The following is a 23487-nucleotide window of genomic DNA, read 5'->3' as shown; positions in this document are numbered from 1 at the left end:
GGTTAATGATTGAGAATGATCTTCTTTAAAGTATAAAGGATAACTCTTTACTTGGTTGCAAGAAAACATAAGTTAAAGTAAGTTTGTGTTGGAGTAGGCGTAGCCCATAAACGTTAGTATTGTTAAAAAGAAAGCGTTCGGTGGTGCCGCACCTCGCTACAAGCGGTTGGAAGATCACCGCAAGTGTAGGGGCGTGACAATTTGGGTAGAAGGACAACCTGTGTAGTTAAGACTTATACCCACAATGTATTCATAATGCTCAACGGTCAATCATTTGAAGTCGTTGAGGAAGTTACTTTAAAGCCAGAGGGAGATGAGGAGAAAGGTTTCTTCACCTATAAAGCAATAAATTCCAATGATGTGATTCACAGAATAATGTACAAGGTTTTTGGACTTGCAAATGGTGTCAATGAAATTTGAAAGTCTTAGGGTTTGTAAACCCTAGAAAATACTTAAAGGATATGATTTTTGATAGTCCTAGGGTTTGTGGATAAAACCCTAGAGTTAGACCTAAAGTGTTGAAAATTGATGAATTTGTTGAATGAAGAAACCCTACCAAAGAAAGGAAGGTAACATGCAGTTGATGATGAGGATGACGATGAGAATTGCAGATGGATTCCAATGATTTCTACAAGAAGGAAAGGATTAAAAGGGAGTTGACAATTCCCTACAATTCTCAAATCAAAAGATAAGTACTCCATATCTTTTTATTAATTATTATTGCTTCATTTTTGGTCAACTTCTTGTCTTTGTGTCTTTTGCTTGGTTATAATCATTTTTCCATGGCCTCCTAATGAGGTTTGCAAGTACATCGTAAAGGCTTCCAAGTCTCTGGCAACAAATGGACGAATCGAGAAGAACGAAGCAAAGTTTGTGACAAGAGGATTCTCCAAGAATCGAGCATAAACTCAGTGAGAGTGATTTATGTTCAAGTGGGAGAAATTTCGCTGGTATCTAGAACCATGTCAGATGACCGGTAGAGCTCATAGTTTAGAGGGGGCAAGCAGGCTAGCAAGTTTGAAGGATGTTGTGATGGAGGAAATTGTGTTGAGACTTGAAGGGAAGTTAGTGGTGACTTCCAAGTGGATTTACAATATCAAGCATGCAACATAAATAAGTACAAAGCGAGATTCGTTATGGTTCTCCCAAAAAGAGGGAGAGGACCATGAGAAGACATTTACTCCAATTGCCAAGTACACTTCTATTAAAATTATTATTTCCATTGCTTGTATTATGGATTGGAGGTTACATCAGATACATGTAAAGACCACTTTCCTCAATGGAGTAATTGAGGAAGTGTATATAGAACAACCTCAAAGCTTTGAGGTACATGAGAAGGAGTCTTATGTCTGCAGTCTAAAGAAAGCTTAGTACAGACCTCGGGCATGGTATTCTTGGATTGATGGATATTTGTTGAGTCTTGGTTGATATTGTTATTATATGACTTGTTTCTGATAGAAGCAAAAGGAATCATGTAACAAAGGGAGCAGTAGTGGTAGGAGGATTTACTTCTGTGATAGAGGGAGCAATCAAGCCTTGCTTCAATGCCAAAGGGAGTTGACCTCTGAGTTTGAGATGAAGAATCTAGACTTGATGCATTACATCCTTGGTCAAGGAAAGTATACTATTGAGATCCTTCAGATGATGGATTGCAAGATTGTTAGATTAGATGCTCAGAGATGGGAAGGTCTCTAAGAGAAGTATGCCTTCTATGAATCGACCATACCAGACAGCAGATATGCTTTAGAAACCAAGAAGCAGCAGTGGAAGAGGTAGCACCTAGGATGATCTGTTTTAGATGGAGCACCCAGTCAGGGCAATCGAAAAGCAGTTGTGGTGATGGATCTAGTGAAGGAATTCAATCATTTTATGGTTGAGCCAAGGCATGCGGTGCAACATGTGTTTTGGTACCGGCATGGTATAGTTGGATATGGATTGAAATATATCTCAAATGATGAAGTACAGCGACAGGGATATACAAATTCAAATTAGGCAAGGAGTGTTGAAGACAGAAACAACACAGTCGCACTCAACGCTACAGAGGCTAAGTATATTGCATCTAGTTTGGCGAGTTGTGAAGCAATGTTGCCTCAGAAGCTACTCGCAGGGTTGTTGGATCAGGTGCTAGAGATGACCCTAATGACAGGTTGAAGCACATTCAGATCAAGCACCGAGACATGGTACAAAAGGGAGCAGTATGGCTCCAATACATTTCTACAAACGAGCAAGTTGTTGACATTCTCACAAAGCCTCTGTCCTGAGATGAAGTTTGTTTACTTGAAGGACAAGCTTGGAGTGGTTGAGAATGCTTCCCTCAGTTAGAGGGAGTGCCAATGTTGTAGCACCAAGGACATTGTAGGTCAGGATATTGACAGGTCAAGGGTATTGACCAAGAGCCATGTAATGTGGCTAGGGAGAATGGCCCTGAGAGCATCAAGGCCTGAAGGGCTCCCCCGATTAGAAGGTTCAAGGCCTGAAGAGCTCCCCTGATTAGAAGGTTTTGACCATATTGCCAAGAGGTATTTGGCTAGTGGGTAGCGTGAGTGCCTTTGGCATCGGGCAAGTGTTTTACCATTCAATTAGCATGCAGGAATGGTAATTGGCCCAGGGTTTCACCAGTTTTTTGGGTCAAAGGTATTGACTTTGCTCCAAGTGATGACACGTTGAGCTAGTGACCTAGGATTAGTCTTGTTGACCCCAGTCATAAGGTTTTGTCCATATCGCCAAAGGGTTTTCGCTAGTGGGTAACTAAATCCATTTGCAAAGGAGATTTGACTAGTAGATAACTAGTTCCTTTGCATGATGTTGATGCAGAATGCTTTCCACATGGTTCTAGGATAGAACATCAAGTGGATGGATACATTAACATAGCGAGCTCATTCAATCTTTTCTTAGGATGGAGAAATTGTTCAGCAAAGAGGACATTTGAGGAAGTCAAAGTGAATACCTCCCTAGCTCAAAGAGAGTGTTAAATTTGGCCGTTGCAGTTGGTATTCCAGTCAGTCCATGAAAAGGAGGGAAATTAAATTTAAATTGGTCAAGTCAGCTCCCAAGTATAGGTCGGCTCAGCACAAAGAGACATGCCCCTTGGGCACCTCATAAACACTATAAATACCAACTCGACCTCATCACTCGGAGAACAATTCGGATCAACAGATCATCTATTCTTATGCTCACACATGCGAGTTAAGGAGAAGGATTTCTGAGGAATACGAGTTTCTGAAACAGCCTAGTTTGACCAGCGTTGACAGTGTCGACCTAAGTATTTATAGGCAGAGTTGACCGACTTTCTAGGCAGAGTTTGACTGAGATTCTGAGCAGTTTGACCGAGTTTCTGGGTAGCTTCATGAAGCCAAATTTCAGCCTGTTCCTGGGCAATTTGACCACAGGTTGACCGAGATTCTGAGGCAGCTGCAGAAGGCCAAATTTCGGCCCTGTTGACTAGTGTTGACCGAATTCTGGGCAGCATCAGGAAGGCCAAATTTTTTGTCTGTTTGACCAGGTTTGACCTGTATGATTTCTGTGGTCTGTTTGACTAATTTTGACCAGAAAGATCAAATTGTACTTTTGCTGAATTGAACAATTTCTCCTAAGAAAAGATTGCTGGGTTTTTCCCGAGTTTGGGTTTTCCCAGGGTAAATTTGTGTCTCTTTTGTGCTTGGCTGTCTCTTTATGATCCTACTGACATTATTGCATTATTGTTGAAATTTTCTATGTATAATTGCTTAATGATGTACGTGACTTAAGTTAAGAAATCATTGGAAAGTAATTATCAGATTAGAAGATCACATTCTCTTATGAAAAATCAACACTTTTATCCCTTCATGTAATCAAGATTGTTAACTAAGAATAAGGCTGCTGTTCATTCTTATTTGATGACTGTTTTTGTTCTCTCTGCTTTATTTGTTGCACCATATGCTGCTTGGTTCTGAATTTGTTATGGAAGGCATCTTAACGAGCTTATAATACAACTCCTTGTATCAACATGGTTGATTTAATTGGTAATGTTCAAGTATAACGTAGCTTACTGATTTCTCATTTGCATTGTGAGCTTCTTCATCAAGTAATGCTTTGACTCCATTTTTCCCAAAGGACAAGGCACTCAATCTTACTTGTCTTTTCATCTCTTATTCTAAAGAAAATCAAAAAACCCTTGGATTGCTACACCTGATGTTGGGTAATAAGAATTGATTTAGCAATCTCTTCTAGAGAAACCTCCCAAGGGCACTATTGAGAAAAGAAGGTAAAGATCCTCCCTATGTTGTGTCAGGCAGTGGAGGAGAATGACATCACTATTTAACTGTTTGATGAGTCACCTAGAGTGCTCATAAGAGAGCAGATTGTTTAAGCCTGAAAGCATTAGAGTAACATGACACAACCACTCCTATTATTTTATCATTTGTTTGACTTATAGAGTTGGTTATGTGAGAGAATTATTCTATTGTTTTCCTTGGAGAAATTAGTGGATCTAGGAATATAAATCATATTTTATTGGAAGAGGAGATGAAGCTACTAGCCTATAAACTGTATAGCTCTCTCCATTAGTAGTGATGGTTAGATTTGTGAGGAGTCTCTTTTCTTGGAGCCTCCTCGTATATCTCTTTTGGAAGATATAATAGAAAGTTCAAGGGTTCTCTCTGTTCATATGTGAAGCTTGTTATCATTTCTAATTGTTGTTGTTGAGGTTAGAAGTTACTTGCTAAGAACATGCTTGAGAGGCCAAAGGCAGATGGGTATAGTCACAACTTCAGATACCTTAGCAATCCTACTAACGGATACCACCCTTGTTTTGGAGAAGAGCCAACCTAAAGTGAAAGGAGGAGTTACCAAGGTGACAGTGGGTATCCCCTGTAAGTTTCCCTTAGGCTTTCATTTTGTGCTTGAGAATTTGACACATATAAGTGAGAGTTTGGGAGGTGATAGAGCTCATTGCACAAGGCTTATATATATCTAAGCCCATATGTGTGTACACGAAGGCAAAATTTCAATGAACATATATGATTTGATCTAAAAATTATTGAAATGACTTGCTGAAGGAATAATTTGTTTTGCTTGCAAGCAGAAATTTAAAATGCATACCAGGAACGAAAGGTAGCTTTTCAGTTTTGTAAACCCCTTTGCGGTAATTTATATCAATAAAATTTACGCCAATAGCTTTATGTTTAACAAGTATTTCCCCTGCTCCAGGCTCTGGCACCTCCACATCCTCCCACTTTAATACCTGTAAAATCAAGGTTGCAAATTGCTAAGCATTTTGTATAATTGTGCATGTAGTGATGGAATCACAGCCTTTAGGCAGACACAACATTCCTACAAAAATACAAGCATGCACTATCTATTATCTATCGTGTCTTAAATATAAAACCAATTAAGATAAATTGTTTTAGCATTGTTATGGACATGGTGAATCATGACATGTAAGTTGTGCTTGACATATTTTCTGGTGTATACTTTCCAGCTTCTTTCTAAATCTAAATACACCGAAAAAATACCATAGGAACCTTGGTTGAAAAGATCAAGTCAACAACAAAATGGTTATTTTTAGTAAACTTATGGTAGTTGATTCTATGGATTAAAGCTAGAAATTGACAATTAATATCTGTTGAGAAATCTAGGGTAGCTAGATTAGGTGATTTCTCTTACTTTGATAACTGCTTGTGATGTATTTTTACTTAACTTGATTAGCTTCTTCTCACACTTGATTATTATTAGTGTTCTTTATCATCAAACAGCTACCAAACAATAAAATCAAAGAGACAATGGGACACAAGATGTAGGCAATCAGCCAGGGCCAAAACCTCTCCAATTGAGAGGAAAACCCAAAATAATTATCCTATTCTTATAGAACTTCAATTGACGAATTCCAAGACCTATGACCCTTGAACAAGACCCTCCAAGACCAAGTCAAACCTTGATTCCAACAACTTTTGCAATTTCAACTTGCCCAGCAGATTCTTCTGAAAATTCAACCTGCCCAACACATTCTTTTGCAACTTCGATATGCCCACCTAACTCTTCTACAACTTCAACCTGCCCAGCAAATTCTTCTGCCCATCAAATGTAGAAACCCTAACATGAGAGCAAGAGAGAGAGAGGCCCAAAAACATAGATCTAGTTCTTCTCTTTCTTTTTTGTCCTTTTTCCAGCTTCTATCTTGAGAAGATCAAACTTGCTTGAGTGAGTCACAATGAGGTCGAGTTCCTTCTTATTTATAGGCTTGTGAGGGGTACGAATTGATCTCTTTAGGCCGACTTGTCCCTTCATGTAGGCTGGATTGATCTTTGTGTCATGACGAGATCTTGGAGGGTCTTTTGATTCTATTTTGACTCAAATAAATTTTCTTTACAATATGTAACATGCCCAAATGGGTCTTCAATACATGACTATGACTCAATTAACTTTATGACAAACCTAGAAGCACTTAATGGGTGCTTGACCTAAAAATAGATTTCCCTTGAGCATGAAACCCATGCCTCAAGAATGATAATAAATTCATTTTCTCTTTTCATTAAATACATAAAATCATGATTACATATGCCATTATGAAGACTGAAGCTAGTTACATATTTCAACAATATCAAGGTAGGTTTATGGAATAAATTAGTTCCTACAGAACATAATCATCCAAAGGAATGATCCAAAGAGTAAGCTTATGGCAGTTGATATAATAATGCATTAAAGCTGGAAGATTTCGGACATCACAGGGTTCCAAAATAATATCACCATCAAAGCAGATGAATCCAATGACGCTTTCCAAACCTTGACTTTTACATTAATGTTCAATTTCCAACTTTAGAGCATTGTTGTAAAAGGGCTTGGTGTGAAGTATTCTCCAGTACAAACCTAGTAAAAACACATCTAAGATTGCATCAAGCTATAAGAAAGATCATCCTCTAAAGAATCAACGCTATTAAATAGACTCGTCCTTAAATGTTAAATTTGCACACTTCAACCATGGCAAACACACACACGTCTTGATTCTCAAGTATTCTTGCTTGTAGAAGTCGAGAGGTCATCTCAGTGGAATGGTATTTGGTAGGGAAACAATAGAGAGAATAGGCTTGGTTTCCCAGCATTCCCCTTGAGTTGATGTTGTAAGTTCAATGACGCAAAGACCATGGTATAATTGGATACAAAGCTCTGGATTTAAGACATCTGTGGTTTATATCTTTTGACTTAGTTACCAGAGAATCCACAGTACGAATCATTTTTCTATCAACGTTTCAAATCCCAACCGGGATCCATCATCAGGACTCTATGAATGATGATATAAGAAGAGCTAATTTGGAGGATATAAATAGTTATGAGGAGAATAGATTTAAGGATCAACTGAATGTCGGCTTGATTTTATAATATTTAATTGTAGATTTTTGAATAAATTATTTTTACTGATGAGTTTAATATATTAATTTTTACTGATGAGTTAATATATTAATTTAAATTATTATTATTAAAATCCTCAACCTTAATGCTAATAATAATCGTACTATGGATTCTCCGGTAACCAAGTCAATGGATACAAAGCTACTAGCAAAACAAAGGACCACTTGCTACAAAGGAAATGAGATGTGGCTACTCATGGTAATCTGTATTTACTTAGCTAGTTGATTCCACAATAAATCCAATTATAATCATCAAAACCAGATCCCACTGGCAAAAAACAAACCCTCACAAAAGGCCTTTCTCTTGTTACACTGATAGGCATGCCTATTTCGGAATAGGGCTTCCAAAATTTTAATTAAGTATCAATAATTATTAGGCGGATGGTAGGGATTTAACGTCCATAGAATATTCTAGAATATTTTAATTTCTAGAATATAGTCAGAGATCAAAGGTTGAGACTTATCTCAAAAGTAGTTATACTCTTTTTACTCTTAATTAAATTGATTAATTAAAAAAATGTCACATGAACATGTGTCATATGAACATAAATTATGGTTTTTTGGGCATGTGGTATTAATAAGCCATGGTAATGTAACAAAGCCTATTTACAAATTAAAAATCTCTATGGTAAAGTGGGGGTGAATCTCCATGGTTAAGAATCTTGTTACATGTTTTTTAATATATGTTTAACTCATATATTAATTATTTTTATAATTAACAATAATAATAATAATAATTTAAAATTCCCCGATCACGGTGTCAACTCCTTGGGAAACGGCGCATAGTGGGGTGGTACACCGCCATCCAGGCCCCACAGTTGATTTTCAGACTTGATGGCATGGCAAGGCTCGCTCATGCAGGAGCTTATGAGCAGCGTGGGCAGCACTAGGTGGCATTTACTGCACCTTAGGCGACCCGCTTCAATGGTTATTGCCATGGAGGAAAGCGGTGCCAAGTTTCTCTATTCCTAGGTTTGGTATCTCAAGCTTTGCGTAGAAAGAAAGCATTGGAGGACTTCTGTGTCATGCAAGATGTGGCTCTTGACAATGGGGAGGCGTTGAATTTCTGTTAACAGTTTCGGACAGGCTAGGTAGAGGTCCACTCATTCTTTCTGGAGATGGTTATCAGAGGATCTTCGTGTGTTGGGCGCTAGTGGATACTCTTTTGCTCTAGTTCGTCAGCTTGAGTCTTCCCAGAGCGTGCAGGATGGTACCCCTTTTATCCTAGTGCCTCTAAGTGTTTGCGTGTTCTTTTGTGTGTTGTTCATGTCAAATTCAAATTCGTCTTGTTCTTGAGTTACTTCATGGTCTTTCCTATTCATTTCATTTTGATCTTGTGGAGAATTAGTGTAGGGTCAGGTCTTTGTTCGCAATTGCCATCATTTCTCTCCTTTTGTGGTTTATTTGGGGTGTGGGAGGATCCAGTTTGGGTGTGCACTCGCTCTGGCACTCAGTGGACAACGACTCAAGAGACTCTGGTTTGGGCTTTTGACGGGTCTTCTTGCCATAGTCGTCGAGTAACTTGGTGGTCTGTTTTCTTTGCTCGCTACCTTGCCATCTCCTCTGGTGGTTTCTTGTGCCTTGATTTTAGTGGGTGGGCTATTTTACGAGGTCGGGGATTGGTGGCTCAGCATGGAAGGATTCACCTATTTCTCTTGGTTGGTCTCTGGGTGGTTCGATGGCTCTTTCTGTGGTCTTTGGTGGAGTCGGGGGTGATATATTTTCTTGGTGTTGTCTTCTGTTAGTATGCCCCCTCTTTGGCGCGATGGTCGACGTAATTCAGGTGAGCAAGGGTCCACATCTCGACAAGGTTCCAGAGGGTGAACGGGACCTTCAAACCCCTCAACAAAGCCAACATCTAATGTACCAGTTGAACCCAACACTCAAATCATTTGGTTCAGACTCTGCTTTCAAAATTGGAACAGCTTAATCAAATTCACCAAGAGGATCAAACAGAAATTCTAAATGTCCTTAGCCATATTCAGCATAAGCAATGGAAGTTCCATGATAGAATGGTGAGTTTGTGGCATGGGCAGCGTCACACTCATGAGAAATTAGAAAGGTTGGAAGCAAGGTTGGCTCACATGGATGGCCACGTTCACTGTGATTTCAAACCACCCCCGTCTCTAGGGTCAGGTCCTAATCATCCTGCTCAAGTCAACTCAGCTGATTAGTGATGTTTGTGGGTATTTTTCTTGTCATGTATGTATTTTGGCACCTCTGGCCGACAAATCTATGTTTGTCTTATGCTTTTTTTATGTTGTCTAAGTATATGGGTCTTTATCTGTTGGCCAATAAATCAGGTAGGGGTAAGGCCAGCAGAATTTTGAGAATGTACATTGCAAAATTTAACTTTTTGAGTTAATAGAAGACATCGATTTACAAAAAATAATAATAATAATTTAAAATAAAGTTATGATTTAGTTAATTTTTATGATTTTTTTTTAATCTTAGCAATGTGAGATGAATCATGAGATAAGTATTTTGATGCTTATCGGTGTTTACCAGCCATTTAATTTATATGGCTGCACTAGTTTTATAGGAGACTTGCACACTGCTGACAATTGATGCTCACTATAGCCAATATCTTTGCCCAAATTTAAATTGTGGAGGGGCTGCTGGGAGTAACCCAAGTTCTACATCTCTACAATAAGTTCAATTATGAGTCAATAATCAGATTCTAGCAAAATTTATTTGCATGAAATAGGTTGAAATCAATACTTTCCTCTTATTTTATGGTAGGTTGATTTAGGACTGAGAAGGTGGGAGGAGTTGGTCTGATGTGTTACATGCCTAAACTCTGTCACATGAAAGGTCAGCGATCATGAAATAAGAATGTGTAACAAATAAGAGCCATGCATATGTTAGAATATATGATTATTAATTAAATGTTTTATGAGAATGACATAGAACATAATTAGACATCTAATCTATAAACTATTCAAACCTAATTAGTCACGAGTTATAACACATTTTGAATAACTCTATATAATACAATGTTTTACAACCCTCGGTCCGAACATGAACCAATCAAACCAGCCAATTGGGCAGGGCAAGGTAACAAACTAGCTAGGAACCCAAAGCGGTGGGCTAGTCTATACTAGTTTGGTACCAAACCAGTCCAAACCGGTTGGTCCCAATTTAAACCAGTCGCACAGGTCAAGCCGCCATGGACCCCACACGTGCGGACTTTACAAGGGTTTATCGGTTGCTTTTGATTAAAAATGGGTAAATTTCCTCCCTAAACCTCATGCTTTGCTATAAAGAGAACCCTCCCCTTCCTATTTGCCTCACACCTCTCTGTTAGTTTTTGTAGCATCAAACAAACATTCTAGTCTCCATTTGTGTCTAAGAGACTAAGGAACATGATATCAACAAAACCCAGAAAGGTTTAGAGAGAAAACACCTAGAGACCACTCAATTAAATTAATTAATCGATAATAAAAAAATGCCTAAGTCTAACTTAGGGACATCGATTAATTAAAAGGAATTAATTGAGGATGATCAAGAATGCTCTAGAGACTCACATGGATCGAGTCTAAGATGATCTTAGCTATTGATGAGGATTTAATCATGGCCATTCAAGCTCCAATGAGAGATTATAGGAGCAGATCGATGGGATAAGGAGAGACACACAAGTGAGGGATCAAGCATTCATGCAGTGTGAATTTCCCAGTGCACAGTGATTTAGTAAGGGAAGAATTCGAGCCAGTGGAGGAGCATCAGTGATCGAGGGAGCAGCAGAGAGAATCTTCGAAAGAATTCTAAAGTGGTTTTCCAATTTCCAGCAACAAGGAAGGAAGGTTGAATTTCCCAACAGAGAGATTGAGTTTTGCAGTGCGAGCTGCCCAGTTCCCAGAGTGAATACCCCAGGAAGTGCAAGTTGCCTAGTGAAGGCCAAATTGAGTTGGCGAGAGGGAAAAATAATTGTACCAGCTGATTATTTTTGGCGTTGAGCTCGGGAGCCTAGCAATTGTAATTCTCAGATTTGCTGCATAATAATATAAACCCTCATCTACTGCATCGGTTTTCCCTTCGGAGTTTTTCGGGGGCATTAGTCCAAAATAATTTTGTTAATTGTGTGCACCTATTTTCTCAATTCCAGATTTATTTCCGCAGCATATTTAATTTTATTGTGAAGATTGCAGTAGTGAGTTGTTCGTTATTCATTGTTAATTAATTAACTAAAGACAAATAAACTGCATCAATTAGAAGAATAGTTTCTAGTGATTGTAATCGTGGATTTTTCACATGGTATCAGAGCGTGTTTGATCAAATCTAAAGCTCATAAGTAGGAAGGAGTGAGATTGTGCATTTTCAGTGGCAGATCTGAAGCGCTTTCTCCATATCTATGCAGGCCAAGCCAAGGGTTCAATTTGCAGAGGAGCAGAAAATCGATTTCCAAATCCAATTGGAGGAAAAGTTCAATTTTACTCCAAATCTGTCGCGGGTAGTGGTATTACCGGGAAGTAATTCCGGTGAGCATATCAACAATTTTGCAAAGCAGATCTATCACATCTGGGCACAGAGATTTGCAACAGGTGCAAATTTGCGCAAGGCAGCAGGAGAAAAGCACACAAAGAAGAAGAGGGTTTCCAGTTTCCAGTTTTTAGGAGGAGATTTGTCATGTCCCCAATTTTATTCTTCTTCACAGTACACCCAGGGTGGATTTCTAGGGTAGGGGATGGCCAGGTCAGTGGAGCAGACTTATGTCATCAAGGGTCCCGATGGAGTTTTGAGGAGTTTTTATGGGATATGATGGCATTCACTTGGCATATTCCATCATCTGCACAGTTTGCCTTTCGTTCCGTCGCATTCTAACAACTTTCAAAAATTAGCATTATTATGGAGCTTGACTTAATTAATTATGCTCGAGGTGGCGTTCCAGGGAAATTAATTGATGGAACACCTCAGTATAATAGCTTGTTGGAACGCAGAGAGAAGATCTACAGGGTGGTATGCTGAGAAGAGACTTCCAGTGGCCAAAGAGAGTATGGTGGGCGATTTGCCATTTTCCTTAATTAAAAATGACTTTAATTAGTCATTTAATTAAGGAAAAATAATTAATTGGGGAAAAAGGGGCCAAAAGTGACTTAAGTGAAATAAAATAAAATTAAAGGATCACTTGATAAAGTCAATGGAGGAGCTTCTACAATAATAATAAAATAATAAAATAAGACGCTTCTAGAAGCTTGGAGATCTATCCATCAGATCTATAAAAAAGGACGAGGACATTTGGAGACATCTTGGATTGGATATTGTTTCTTGTATGTGAGGTTGAGAACCCGGTTCTTTACTCCATTGGTAGCCCCAGGACGAAAACCCTCGGGTGATTTAGAGAGATTGGGCGAGCACCCATCTCCCCTTGGTGGATTCATTCAGAATTCACAGGAGCTCTTATTGGTTGCAGTTTTATTTTGAGAGGCTAGATCTGGTGCTATAGCAGACACATTTGGAGGTCGGATCTAGTTTGCAGTAGTTGTTTGAGTTTCTCAGCCATTTCCAGCTATTTCACAATGCTATGTACTCCTATTTCTAGTTAAAATATAATAAAGCTGAGATTTCCTTCTACTCATCGTTGTTATTTGCATGTTCTTTGTTGTTAAATTTTACATGGCGATCTTTTGTTTATGAGTAGAAATTTTATGTGAGGAGTTTGTTCCAAATTTTCTCCATTTGGAACATTACAGTGGTATCAGAGCCTTGGTCTTGGCTCAACCTGAGGGTTTTATGCAGCTCAAGTTATCTAGTTGGAGTCAAAATCTACGCTCAAAGGGCCAAAATATTGTTGTTGATCTCTTGATGGTCAAATTTTAGAAGGTGGAAGGCCCATTATTAAATTGCAAGGCGGTGAATAAATCTTACCAAAATCAAAAGGGTGGCTTCGCATAGTCAAATTTCTTCAAAATGGGTTGTCAATTATTATTGGCGGCGTAAAAAATTTATGTAAGCATAGCAGCTAAGCACCGAAACCAAGTTTGGTTTACTGTCGTGCCATGTTTCTCTCAAACCCGGGTTATACAAGAACACCTTCATAAGTTGCCCGCGAGATTTAGTGATACTTATAGCTTTATGTTGCAAATCACCACCAAAATCCATGTACACGGCATGACTAATTTATGTAGAGGGTCGATTGATTTCATGATCGCATTGAAACAAATTGCCCATGTCTGTAGCCAACTGCTTATTTGTAAAGGCAGAAAGCCAAAATCATATGCAGCCGTGAAAAATTGTGAAACGCGGTGTTAAATTTTCCATTGCCAAATCAGGTCATTGACACGAAGACAGAATTTCCGTGGGATTGCCACAACAACGCCGGCTATTCCTCGGTTGACCAGAGGTTTATTTTGTGGGAGGGTCGCGTTCAGTCTGGTGCACGAAGGGAAATTCGACACTTTACGTGATGTGCTACAGATTGAGAGCGCGATTGTGATGGTGAACGTAGATTTCACATGACCTGCTGCGAATTGAGGGTGCGACTGTGATAGTGACCGTAGTGGGACAAGGGAGAGACAAGGGAGGTGTCGACAACAGATCGTGGGCCGAAAGGGAAGCCACGTCAATTGTTAAAAAGGGTCGAGTCATCAACGTATGATTTTCTAGTCAACAACCATTTTTTTCCAAACGTCGCAGTCATGATGAGCAACTAATTGAAGCACGAGGTTTCCAGAGGTCTTGGCCGAGTTTTAACCGAGGTAGCGAATCATGTGGTGTTTTGTTGTGCGAGCCACAGAGGGGGCAGTTATGTCGGCTAAGTAGAGCAGTTCATGACATCCATGCAACGTGATTTCCTTTTGATGAAGAATTGAATCAATCTGAAAGGGCAGATCCACACGTGCACTAACCAAATATTTGTTTTAGCGGACAAAATAATTCTCAGGAAAGAGGTTGAATTAGGAGACCGAGCTCACAGATTTGGGATCAATTGCGACATGGGTTTCTCTAGCAAAAAGAAATTAAATCAAGTGCTAAAGAGTTCCAAATTTATTTTTATTTGGCGAATCGTTGTCGGCATAATAAAATTCAACAAATTGAAACTGTGCATAGTTTCCGCCAGTCCAAGCAGGGCCGTCCAATTAATTTATCTCCAGTCCACACAGCCGTCCATTCGTTGGTTTTATTGCAGAGGCCATATTACGTTTTTATGGACCGGAACTTTCAAGGGAGCATTGACATCCATTGTTGAAAAGCCGTAAAAACATTTGGAAAGGGGAAGGAATTCTCCAAGGACAGAGTTTTACAGGCCGAGACTGTGAACCTAGGCGTCATCTAAATGGGATCAAGGCATATTACCTTCGCAGAGAAGCGTAAAAAGGTTGGACGGTGTTGCATTTGTTGAAGCCGAGTTCTCTTTGCTAAAGACAGATCCCCTCATTATCCTCAAGTGCCACATTCACGACATTTACTGATGTGTTTATGGCTGAGCAAATGGTGCACAAGTTTCACTAATAAGAAGGGGAATTTCCAAGCAGGCCGTCCACATACAAGTGGCCGAATCTCTTCTTTAATACCCAATCAAGGTTCCAAGTGGGTCTTTTCCAGAATTTGTAGGAGAGAAAGCTGATTTCGGCAGAGGCCAAGTTTGGGGAGCCATAATCACCTACAGGAGTTGCAGAACCTTCCCCTATGTTTTTGCTGATCAAATCACTTCACGAAGTCAGTGTGCTAGTTGTGGGATATTACTGGTGGTTGGGCGTGATTTACCTCCACAGAAGTGCAACTTTCCTTGTTACCTGGGCATCGTATCTCACAACCAATTGTTGGAGTGTCACCTCTAGTGGACTAATATGTGCCTATTAATGTCGACTGTCAGGTTCTATCTTCCTCACTGTGTATAAATCTAAATGAGAAATGTCCATTTTGTAGGTGTCATCGTTTTATTGAAACTCGGATGGGTGTATATCAGTCATAACTCTAAACTATTGTAAGGTCAGCTAGCCATATATCAACATTTACAGTTGTTGGTGGAAATAGTGGGTTGCAAGGGTTGTCATATTTGTATTATCCTATTGTATTGAGTTCCGTGTCATACTACTAGCAGTATTTGTATAGCAGCATTGTAGTCAAAAGTAAGATTTCTAGTAGGATCTGATTCTAATATTGTTATAATGGTCAATAAATGTCCTAAGTGGTGAGAAAAATTGACTACTAGAGTATATCAATGTGTAGTTTACTACTGACTGATTGTAGTTGAACTACCATTACTTCCATATATGTTGTTGAACAATGGATTTTCTAAGACACCTCATAAACCAACACAACAGCACAACCATTGATGCTTTAAATCACGACGCTTCTATGGACCAAAAACCCAAGCATAACAACAAACTTTTCTCCAGAGGGGTCTATGTCATTCTTCAGAAAGGACAGGCAAGAGGTGTGCAGGAGGGGCAGGAAATAGGACACAAGATTTTTGCTATTGGGACAAATTTGAAGCACATGAGGGTCACATGGAAAGTCCTCTTCAAACTTGATGAACTAGATGCCCTCCTTTCCAAAGTGAGCCAGTTAGAAGGGAAGAAACTAATTTGGGCTCTAAAACCAGTGATGCTTGCTCTCATACAACACAAGTTCTTAGAGGAACCTTGTGAAGGGGTTAGGCTTCCAGTTGCATCTTGTCTCAGTAACATCATGAGACTGACCGCCCCCATAGCTCCTTACAATGATGATGTTATGAGGAGAGTTTTCAAACTGCTGAAAGAAACTTTCTGAGACTTGGACAACAGTGCAGGCTCTACCTTTGGGAAGAAGCTTGAGATTTTAGGAGGCATGGCCATGACTAGGACTCATGAGATCATGTTTGATCTGGAGTGTGACAGTTTGATCCTACAAATTTTCCAATGCTTCTTCAGCATTAGGAAACATCATTCTGACACAGTAGTAGCACAAATGCAGTCCATCCTATCATCATGTATGAGACGCCATGATTCCATTTGTCGGGAGTTGCAGTCTCGATTGTTATCCATTTGGAGGAGAGAACAGTTGGTCTCACCTGCTGCTTAAGAACTATCCAAGAGGTTGGTTGAGCATAACATTGGGTTGTTCAGGAGGCAGTTGACCAGGGAGGATCAGCTCAGGATTGGGGGATCATGCAGCAAGAATGAGATGAGGAGGAAAGGACTTTGCTTTATCTATAAAGGACCCTGGGGACCTAACCACTCATGCTTGAGTGATGCTGGGGAGATGACAGAGGTAGAGCACAAGGAGATTCCTTCTGACTTTCAAGGTGAAGATTCTTCTTTGGACAAGTCCATGAGTTCATACGATGATACCTCTGAGGAGCACGAGCAGTCATTTGGAGTTGATGACAATAGACCAGATGTGCACCCATGTGTGGTAGAGGAGTATGGCGAGCAGTTGATTGTTCCCATGAGGGAGGGATATCCGGGAGTAGATGAGCAACTGATGATTCAACATAGAGAGCACATAGAGGAGCATGAGACAGATGACACACACAGTGTGAGGAATGGGCTAGCGTTGGAGCATCAACTAGTGGCTCGTGTTGAGCCCATGATGGAGGATAAGCAGACACCCTTGGAGCCAGCCATTGGAGTGGAGCAGATAGATGTGCGGGCAACCTCTAGGGAAGCAGTATTTGCAAACACTTGTCCTTAGGAGATGTTGGAGATTGACATGGTAGTCTTGCAAGAGGCTAGTAGGCAGCAGGAGTTGTTGGAGATGGTGGTGCATCCATCTTTGGGCTGACCCACTAATGAGGTGTGGGTAGATGGACAAGCAGTTGGCAGAGCTGCAGAACTTTCAGTTCAGGGAGTAGCCCTCCAGGGGTATATAAATAGAGCTTGCAGCACAGTTTGCCCCCTTTTTCCCCTTAGAGGGAGAGAGGCAGGATTTCTTGGACGTGTTTTGATTGTCCAGGAAGAGCATCAAGAGTTGAGCATGGACCAGTATCAGCATAACAAATGTATTCCTTGCACAGGAGTCAATGCATTGGATTGGAGAGAGGTGATGCGCTGGTACGCAGTTGGTGGGGCAACATTCACAGTCGGACTTATAGCACAGCAGGAGCCATGGAGCATTGATGCTCCTTCTTGGTGGCATTAGGATCCAGGTGGATCTACCAGTAGCAGATTAAGTCAGAGATGGACATGGGATCCAGGTATTGGAGGATCCAGTCATGTTTCGATAGCTTGGAGGCGTGACATGGACCAGTGGTTCGTATGGGATCCACGCATTGGGTCTCAGTTGTGTTGGGCCACCAGATTGGTCCACAGATTTGGATTGCTTGAGGGCAAGCAATCTTGGGGCCGGAGGACTGTCATGTCCCCATTTTTATTCTTTTTCATAGTACAGCCAAGGTGGATTTCCAGGTCAGTGGAGCAGACTTATGTTATCAGGGGTCCCGATGGAGTTTTTATGGGATTTCATGGCATTCGCTTGGCATATTCCATTATCCGCATAGTTTGCCTTTCGTTCCGTCACATTCTAACAACTTTCAAAAATTAGCATTATTATGGAGCTTGACTTAATTAATTATGCTCGAGGTGGCGTTTTGGGGAAATTAATTGATGGAACACCACAGCATAATAGCTCGTTGGAACCGCAGCAAGAAGATCTACAGGGTGGGATGCTGATAAGAGACTTCCAGTGGCCGAAGAGAGTATGGTGGGCGAATTGACATTTTCCTTAATTAAAAATGACTTTAATTAGTCATTTAATTAAAGGAAAAATAATTAATTGGGGAAAAAGGGGCCAAAAGTGACTAAGTGAAATAAAATTAAATTAAAGGGTCACTTGATAAAGTCAATGGAGAAGCTTCTACAATAATAATAAAATAATAAAATAAGATGCTTCTAGAAGCTTGGGGATCTATCCATCAGATCTATAAAAAAGGAGGAGGACATTTGGAGACATCTTGGATTGGATATTGTTTCTTGTATGTGAGGTTGAAAACCCGATTCTCTACTCCATTGGGAGCCCCAGGACAAAAACCCTCGGATGATTTAGAGAGATTGGGCGAGCACCCATCTCCCCCTGGTGGATTCATTCAGAATTCACAGGAGCTCTTATTGGTTGCAGTTTTATTTTGAGAGGCCAAATCCAGTGCTATAGCAAACACATTTGGAGGTCGGATCTACTTTGCAGTAGTTGTTTGAGTTTCTCAGCGATTTCTAGCTATTTCACATTGTTATGTACTCCTATTTCTGGTTAATATAATAAAGTTTAGATTTCCTTCTGCTCATCGTCATTATATGCATGTTCTTTGTTGTTAAATTTTACATGGCGATCTTCTGTTTATGAGTAGAAATTTTATGTGAGGATTTTGTTCCAAATTTTCTCCATTTGGGACATTACAAGATCCATGATTTCTAGTTGCAGAAGGTCGTAGCAAACTTGTCAATCCAGCTAGTGCGAGTTTCCCAATAGAGCAGCAAGCAATGCAAGTGCCAAAGAAGGAATTTCAGAGGCAAGTGAAGCAGATTTGCGCATTGTAGAAAGGGGTGCGAGTAGAAAAAGGAAGGTCGAGCAGGAAGGAGAAAGTTTAGTCTCTAGATTACTTGAGTTTCACAGAGAAGGCCACATCAGGACTCAAGGATCAAGATAGGCTTGACGAAGCGTCTAACTTTGGCGTATGGAAGGCTAGAATGTTGTTCCTGTTAGATGAGTATGGTCTGAAGGAGTAAGCCGAGAATGTTGTTGCCATACCTACAGATGCTCAACAACAAGCAATGTACAAGAAAGAAATGGCCAAGGCTATGAGGATGATCCTAGACGGGGTTCTGGATCATATCGTTCTGCATGTTGCTACATTAAACACAGCAAAGGAAGTGTGGGATGTTGTAGTCAAACTGTATGAGAATCCATCGGAGAATCAGAGGATGATTCTCAAGTAGAAGGTGAGGACCACAAGGAGGCAGAAGGGAGAAGGCATTACACCCTACATCACCAAGATTCAAAATGTCACAAATGAGCTTGTAGCAGTTGGGGAAAAACCATCAGATAATTAGCTAGTTAGGACAACTCTCAACAGTTTCACCAAGGAGTGGAATATTTTCATCCAAGTTATTTTTGGGCGAGATATGCTACCTAGATGGGATCGTTTGTGGAGGGATTTCACTCAGGGAGAGAAGAGACCAACCTTGCAAATGGTACTACCAAAAGCAGAAACAAGGGAAAAAAGCAGGAGGAGGATGAGGAGAATGTAGCCCTTGCAACCAAGGGAAAGGTGAAGAAGGGTCCCAATCAGGGACAAGGCTCAGGAGGAGGCGAGAGAAAGAAGAAAGATATGTCGAAGATCAAGGAGGAAGGACAAGAAGGGGAAGCAGGAGCAGACAGTAGCTTCGGCAGAGATTGATGAACTAATTGCCAAATTAGAGGAGTTTGCATTGATAGCAGCGATACCTCCAGGTGGAGGAGAAGCTTGATACCTATGCATATCAAGTTGGACAGGGCCCAACATAGTTGCAGCAAGGAGATCAGTTAGATCAATTCCAGTTGTTGCAGTAGAACCATCACCCTTGCTAGAGGGGCTCACAGTTTCACAATAGCAAGATTCAATGTTAGCAGAGCTAGTTGCAGCCTAATGCTTGATAGACAGTTGCAGAGCTAGTTCCAGTAACACGTTGTCAGCAGGATGTTGTCAGATAGACAGTAGCAGAGCTAGTTGCAGTCAGATGATCGGGAGATAGTTGCAGTGACAGAGGCAGTGCAAATTGCAGATGCAATTCCAGCCAGCAGATTCCCAGTGCAGTGCTACGCAATCCAGTTTCAGTGCAAGAGGACAGTGCGAGTTGCGAAGAGGGAGCAGAGAGATTTCTGTCGAGACTCACAGGGAGTCTAGTTTCAAAGGGAGGCAGCCCTATGGAAGCTAGCACTTCAGGATCTTAGGAGATCAGACTCATTATTGCAATAGTTGCAGCAGCAATGCAAAGGTAGCCCCAGAGAAATAGCAACAGCAGTGTGAGTACATCAGAGTTAGCGCAATAGCGTGATAGACAGCGTTCTCTTCACAGTGATTTCCAGTGACAAGGTTGGTCAACTTGGAGAAGTGGAGGAAGTCAGTCACGCATCAGCAGCGCAGGATTGTCCATATGCATATGATATTGGAGAAAGAGAGAACACCTTCCTCACTGAGAGTGTTAATTTTTGTAGCATCGGACAAGTGTTCTAGTGTCGATTTGTGTCTAAGAAACTAAGGAACATAAGATCTCTAAAACCCAAAAAAGGTTTCAAAAGAAAACACCTAGAGACCACTCAATTAAATTAATTGATCGATAATTAAAAAATGCCTAAGTCTAACTTAGGAAAATCGACTAATTAAAAGAAATTAATTATGATCAAGAGTGCTCTAGAGACTCACATGGATCAAGTCAAAGATGATCTTAGTCGTTGATGAGGATTTAATCATGGTCGTTGAAGCTCCAGTGAGAGATTATAAGAGCATATCGATGGGATGAGGAGAGACACACAAGTGAGCGAGCACGCATCCAAGAAGTGTGAATTTCCCAATGCACGGTGATTCAATGAGGGTAGAACCTATGGAAGTAAAGGTATTCAAACAACAAGATATTGTTGTTAATGATCAACTCAAGGAAGTCGACTTGAAATTCTTCAATCAAATGAATAAAATTTATAATCTTTATCATGATTTGATATCCTTTATAGATCAGGTTGATGTTCAGATGCAAGATGATAGTGTGATATTAGATCAATTTGACAAAATTGTCATGTGGGAAAACAAAAAGAATTCCGAAGTTTTTGGAAAACTCTCCAATGAAGAAAAAAGAATGATGCAAATATCATTGGATCAAAGGAAATCTAACTTCTTCATCACTAAAGAATGGATCAAAGAATCCTATGACCAGTGTGATTCAATTTAGGATAGTGCGTTAAACATTATTGAAGAATTCAATATGCCCTATCCTAGAGGAATCAAAAAGTATAACCTTTGACTATTTGCACTCGGGGTTAATGATAATAGAGAAGCTAGCAATAGTGAAATTCATCAAATCATTGAATGGATTAGAAAAGAGATCCAGAAATTATTCCAGTTACCACACAAGTGTATGAAGTTAATTTCTAGATTTTATTCTAAGTACAGAAGGAAAAAGAGATATATCTTGAAGCATAAGGGTCAGTGCTAGATTGGTCTAAAAAATAGCATTCTTATCTATTTACCTCATATAACTAACAAATACAATCAGTGATCCAAATACATTAAGGAGAGAGAGAGAAGCAAGTCCCTTACAACCAGCAGAAGAGACCGGGCAATTAGCACAGCAAATGGAGGATGATTAGCAACAGTGAAAGTGAAGATCATCTATGTCCAGAAACAGCAAGATAATCATTTGCTTTAAATCTACAAGAAAATCCTCTTTTATGAGAATCAAGGGATTTTTTTGTTTTTATTTTATTTTGTTATTTATACGACCCTCTCCCACAGAGAGGGGTCGAGAATTATTCTACTGCAACATAAATTGGTATTCGTAATCAGAGATTGTGGTTTAATTTTTTTGAAGACCTGGAAATCAATTCGGTGAATTACTCTGCGTATGGAAGTATCATATGTTGAATAACTTTTTTTATTTGCATCTCATAATTACATTTCTACAGAATTTTATTCATTGAATTGCTTCCTCATTCTGAATATTAAAATGTGTTTTTTTGTTCTTCTAAAACGAAATACAGAAATGCTTTATTGAGTTATTTGAACTATTTGAAATTATTTTTAAGTCTTTGAATTTATCAATTTGCATCATCTGATATTCACCTATTAGTCTTGAAATTCGCTCTCAGTCTTGAGATAGTTTTATTTTTCTGCAAAATAGATTAGACATTGCATGCAAATAAACCTTTTAAAAACACAAAAATATATATATTTTGTTAAAATCTCTCTCATCAAGGGCAAACATTTCTTAGGTGGCTGATTGAGCCCACATATCAGTCTGAAAGGTTGCTACCACAAACAATTGCAAAACTCTTTAAGGACTACATTTGGGTAATCCTTCCCTTTCCCCTGCTAATTGAACAACACAAGCCCATCCAAAACACCAACAGTTTGCATAGATTAGGTTATCTTTACTTGTAATAATTTTATGTCATATATTTTCCCTAGTTTAAATTAGATTTTCATTGTTTCAGATCAAATTAGTACAAGCAATTGTCCCACATTCCAGTGAGTGTAGCCACACCAAATGAATCGGGATCTAATTGGAGCCCTAATCAAGTGATATCTCCCCTATTGCGGGTGGAATTTTCCTACCTGTCAACATTTTGGCGCTAGAAGCAGGGCATATTATGTATGGCTGATAAATCTTCCAAGATCAATATCCCTCATATATCAACCTATTCCAGTACACCTCCTACATTTTTTCACCAAGGTGAACCACAAACATCATATTCCACCATAACACATGTTTTTGAGTCATCTTCTCCTTTAGAATATCCAATTACATTAGAAACAATCACTTTAGAGTCTGTAGATATACCAATTCACCCATTGTTACAACTTTCTAAAGCTTTTGCACGCTCTCAAGGTAAACGTTTGGACTTGTCTCCAATTCGTTTTACTATTTCTAAGAAAAGAAAGCCAAAAAGGGAAGCACAAACTCAAGTTGAATCTTCCTCTCGAACAAATCCACAACACCAACCTGAATTTTCATCAACTCTAAATCCCATTTTTCCTTTGGAAGAGGCAAAAGTAACTTCTAGACAAGTTATATCAGCAAGTGGTGGTTCTGGCAATTTACCTCCACCTCCCTCTACTTGTACTAGTAGTTCATCGGGTTCATCACCTTCTTCACCAAAAACTCCTAACAACATAGTTGGGAAACCATGGTTGTCTTTAGGTGTTGTTGATGTTCCAGGACTCTAGCATGACTTACCAAAGCATCCTAAAAAGTGTTTTCCCAAGTTCAATCCTCAAAACAAAGTAACCCCCGAGGATCATATAAAACAATTTATGCTCTTTGTAAACCTCGTGGGAGTTCAAAATGAAGACATAGTTTGTCATATTTTCCCTTATACTTCTGAGGGAAAAGCCTCAACTTGGTACTTTACTTTACCTGATCAATGCATTACCAAATGGGATAGTTTTCAAACAAAATTTCTTTAAAAATTCGATGAAGACAAATCTCTAGTATCACTA

The 23487-nt window shown here is 39.6% G+C and overlaps 1 protein-coding gene across 2 annotated transcripts in view; it reads right to left on the bottom strand.

Annotated features, from left to right (window-relative positions):
• Window positions 1–23487, bottom strand: part of LOC149261458 (GroES-like zinc-binding alcohol dehydrogenase family protein) — a 151879-nt gene that overhangs the window by 101764 nt on the left and 26628 nt on the right. For both annotated transcript variants that reach the window (XM_089422286.1, XM_089422284.1), the window contains one exon: window positions 5080–5221. Coding sequence is in view for 1 of the 2 variants with exons in the window: in XM_089422284.1 (XP_089278410.1) it covers window positions 5080–5221 (142 nt within the window). In the remaining variant the exon portion in view is untranslated. The remainder of the gene's footprint in view (window positions 1–5079; window positions 5222–23487) is intronic.

The sequence above is a fragment of the Pinus tabuliformis genome, chromosome 6 (genome assembly GCF_031772625.1).
Source record: "Pinus tabuliformis cultivar Carrire ecotype Pingquan chromosome 6, CPIR1, whole genome shotgun sequence".
In the NCBI taxonomy this organism is placed as follows: domain Eukaryota; kingdom Viridiplantae; phylum Streptophyta; class Pinopsida; order Pinales; family Pinaceae; genus Pinus; species Pinus tabuliformis.
Note: the sequence above shows the minus strand (reverse complement) of the source record. Positions and strands in the feature narration are given on the sequence as shown.